This window comes from Oryx dammah, unplaced genomic scaffold (genome assembly GCF_014754425.2).
Source record: "Oryx dammah isolate SB20612 unplaced genomic scaffold, SCBI_Odam_1.1 HiC_scaffold_19, whole genome shotgun sequence".
Taxonomy (NCBI): Eukaryota; Metazoa; Chordata; class Mammalia; order Artiodactyla; family Bovidae; genus Oryx; species Oryx dammah.
This window is the reverse complement of record NW_024070203.1, coordinates 92,727,348-92,731,489: the sequence shown is the minus strand read 5'-3', so window position 1 is coordinate 92,731,489 and position 4,142 is coordinate 92,727,348. Positions and strand designations below refer to the sequence as shown.

Genomic DNA, 4,142 nt, shown 5'->3' with positions numbered 1-4,142 from the left:
GGCGGCCGTCTACACACCAAGGAGAGAGGCCTCAGGAGGACCAGCCCCAGCAGCACCGTGATCTCAGATAAGGACCAGTGAGGACCCAGAGAGAGGACGGCAGTCTACACACCGAGAGAGGCCTCAGGAAGACCAGCCCCAGGAGCACGGTGATCAGATGAGGACCAGTGAGGAGCCAGAGAGAGGGCGGCCGTTTACATGCCAAGGAAAGAGGCCTCAGGAGGACCAGCCCCAGCAGCACCGTGATCTCAGATCATTAGCCCCTACAGCTATATGACAGTGAATTGCTGATGTTTAAGCCACCCAGTCGGTGATTCTTGGCTGTGGCAGCTTGAGTGAAGACAGTCACCCACTGCTGAAGTGGAGGCTCCTGAGCCCTGACGATGAAGGGCTCAGCTGGGGTGTCGACAGGGGGGCAGGGAGAGAAGAGAGATGAGAGTCCTAACAGATACAAAGTGGACGGAGAGAAAAGAACCATTTATTCTATTTAGTATTTTTCTATCTATCTGGCTGCATTGGGATTCAGCTGCAGAACGCACCATCTTCACTGTGGCACGCAGGCTGAGCTGCTCAGCGCCTCGCGGGAGCTTAGCCCCCTGACCAAGGATCAAAGCCACGTCCCCTGCGCTGCAGGGCAGGCTCAACCAGCGGACCACCAGCAAGTTCCCGAAAAGAACCCTTTTAGTGGAGTTCCTACTGTATGCTCAGCACCGTACTAAGCATTTTCACATGAATGACTTAACTGCTGTGGCCTGAATGCTTTCATCCTCCACAAATTCACATGTTGAAATACTAAACCCCAAAATGTTACTTATGAGGATGGTCAGGAACACAGGACTTGGCTCTCATCCTGATGGCCAGTAATTCCAGACGACCAAACTTGTGAGCATCAGCATCCTCGCTGGTAAAACCAGGATAACGGCAACCACCCTGACTATCCCCTCACATGATCACAAAGCTGGTTAATAAGGATGAAGACAGCATTCGAGCCCTTACTAAAAGCCAGGCAGCTCTGACTGCTTTACTGGCATAAATCCTCATGACAGCTCCCCGAGGCTGCTAATGTTAAAGCCACAAATGATATAAAAGCAGAGCTGTAAGTATTAATAAGACGTAAACAAGCCTTAATTTAAAAAAAAAAAAAAGCATGTTCACACTGGTGTGCTAAAGTCATCGCATGAATCATCCTAATTAATTCAGTGACGATGACACTGAGTAATTTGTTTAACGTGCTCAAAGTGGCAGAATGCAAAGCATTAATTCTTAGATGAGATGTCTGTCAGGAATCTAAGAATAATGAGGACCAATTTATTTAGAAACTGAAATGGGGAATAAGCTGCTATATAATTTGGTGGAGGAGGAATATGTTATGAGCCAAGAGACAAGTTTCGGCTCCTGTAAACTTTCCAACTTAAAAAAAAGGTATTAGGTCATATTTATCTTTAAATACTACAGAACAGAGACTTTCAGTTACGATTGCTTCGGCACTGAGCTTGGTGCTAATTCTGGAGCAGGCCTGCCTCCCTCTGAACCTCACGCCGTGCAGTACAAAGCAGCTCTGGTCACCACCCTTGCAGCCCACCAGGGCCTGGTGTATTTCCTCGTATAGGAAACCGAGCAGAAATATCAAGGAGAAAGAACTTCGAATCTCGGAGGCAGCCTAGAACTCGATCTTTTCAGACATGTTATCAGGGGTTGAGTGAGTGAAGTCGCTCAGTCGTGTCCAACTCTTTGCGACCCCATGGACTGCAGCCTACCAGGCTCCTCTGTCCATGGGATTTTCCAGGCAAGAGTACTGGAGTGGATTGCCATTTCCTTCTCCAGGGGATCTCCCCGACCCAGGGATCGAACCTGGGTCTCCCGCATTGTGTACAGACGCTTTACTGTCTGAGCCACCAGGGAAGTCCATCAGGGGTTAAAAGTGTTCAATAACTGTTGCCATCTGTTTCTCTTTGATAGAAACACAGAATTCTAAAACTGAGCAAGAACAATTAAAGAGAAACCAGCCCAATAAAGAGATAAGAATTTTCATACTGTAAATAACCAAGTGCTGTGCCTGGCACCATGAGTACTGCATAGATATTTGGTGAACAAATAAAGATACACGGACACTAACAGAAACGACACCCTTTTCTAAAACGTAGGGAAGCTTCTCAGGAAAAAAGTGGGGGTTCTCACCCCACGACTTAGTGAACATCTAATATTGTGGCATTTATCTTTAAAAAAAAACTTATATGGTTTCACTTCTGGGGCAATCCACTTCCAAAGTTTTAAGCCTTGTTGTGTGGGTGTATATGTGGTGTTTTGTGTTTTGATTATTCTGTGTGGCTTGTGGGAGCTTAGTTCCCTGACTAGGGACTCGGCAGTGAAAGCGTGGAGTTTAACCACTGGACGGTCAGGGGATTCCCCTGGGTTTTTTTTTTTTTTTGAAGCATTTCCATTTCTTTGAACTCAGTTTACTGCTTACAAATTTCCACAACGTTTAATACACGAATATGCATGATCCCCAAGAAGTGGGTAGAGGAGGCAGTATTTCAAAGTCTTGTGGGAAACGAGAAATTCAAAACACTCGAGCCTCTCTGGGATGGCAGTCTCCAGGCAGACCCGGTGAGATGCTGAGCCGCCCTTGCAAACACACAGGTCACCCTGTCGCCAGGCCCACAGCCCCTGCAGCTGCAGAACGCCTCCCGCACCCCGGCCACCCCGGGCAGCATGCAGAGCCCCCCAGCTGGCCTTCCCCGTCCGGGGCGGAGCCTGGCTGAGAGTCCCTGACTTAGGGGGTCCCTGCGCCCACTGGCTGCTTGGCGAGGGGACCAGGGCCACAGGCTTCTCCCCACTCAAGGGACAGCCATCCGCCAAGCCCAGCAGGACAGCTCTGTCCAACACGGGAACAGGGCCGATGGTTTCGAGCCCTGTCTGTCCTGGGAGCCTTCCTTCGAGGCGGAGCCCAGCCGGGAGCCAGTGCGGAAAACCGAGCAGCGAGGAGGGTCCCGGTTCGGAGCGGGGGGGCTCGCGGCCCGGACGCCCCTGGTCTTCTGCGGCTCCCCGCGCAGAGCCCCCGCGTCCCGGAACCATCCACCGGGCCGACCGAAAGGTTCGTTCGGATTCCCCCATAGGGTGCTATGGAAAAGCCCAAGTGAACTTTCCGCCCAAGCCAACACATGCAGTGTTTAGAACACAGGTTAAACATCCTCAGGATCCCAAGACCCTGAGGAGCCGAGCAACCAGCGAAGGTGGGCGCAGGCCGGCTCCGGGAGGGCGTGGGGAGAGGCGGCCAGAGGCCCCGGCCCAGCCTCGTGGGTCCCTCGGGCCTTTCGGTTCTTCTTCCTAGCTGCACGCACGCTGATAGTAACCGGAACAGGGTCAGCCCCTTCCAGCGGCTGCAGGAGTCTCGGCTCCGGTTCCACGAGGCCTGCACCCGCCCCGGGCCAGGAGGCCTGCGCAGGCCCTCCCAAGCTTCCTCCCCGTCTCTGCGCCCCGCGCACCGGCATGCCCGTCCCACAGTCTGGACATCTGGACTCTACCCTCCAGACAGACACCCCTTGGCTTAAAACACCCGCTCCTCCTGCCTGTAATAGCTAAAAAAATTCTACTTGCTCTTCGGCTTAAAAGCACCACTCCTGGGAACATTTTCCCGGCCACCCCAAACCAGAAAACGAGCTTCCCTCCTCTGCTCGCCCGCTAGTAAAGCACTCATCCCACCGCCTAACAGTCAGAGGGAGGGAGGGATGCTAGGGGAGAGCTGCTGATCTGTTTGGTAATTCCAGTGCCTCGTACAAAGGCACTGATGGGAAAAATCAGCTGATGCATCCGACACCCTGAGCCTTGAGATGCATGGGGCAGAAGAGTCTTCTGAAGAACAGAGTGCAAATCAATCCACACTGAACCCCTGGGAAGAATAATCATCTCTGTTTTAACTGCATTTTCTATGCCACTGGCTGGAGAATTTAAATACAAAAGCCACCTTCCCACCATTCATTTCAGACAGCTGTTCACAGGCCTTAGAATCAAGGTGATTCTGTAATACTCTATTCGGGGTCAGCGAACCAGCTGCTGAAAGAGCCACCTGACAACCTCCTCTTCTAACCAACACTACAGAGTGCAGGCTGCTAACAATCCCTACGAAATTACCGTCCATCAGA

General features: G+C 51.8%; 1 protein-coding gene across 1 annotated transcript in view; it reads right to left on the bottom strand.

Moving 5' to 3' along the window:
* Positions 1-3,114, bottom strand: part of DEPTOR (DEP domain containing MTOR interacting protein) — an 80,676-nt gene extending 77,562 nt beyond the window's left edge. Inside the window, exon 1 of the mRNA XM_040261708.1 lies at positions 2,663-3,114. Within this exon, the coding sequence (XP_040117642.1) occupies positions 2,663-3,114 (452 nt within the window). The remainder of the gene's footprint in view (positions 1-2,662) is intronic.
* Between the last annotated feature and the right edge of the window lie 1,028 nt (positions 3,115-4,142).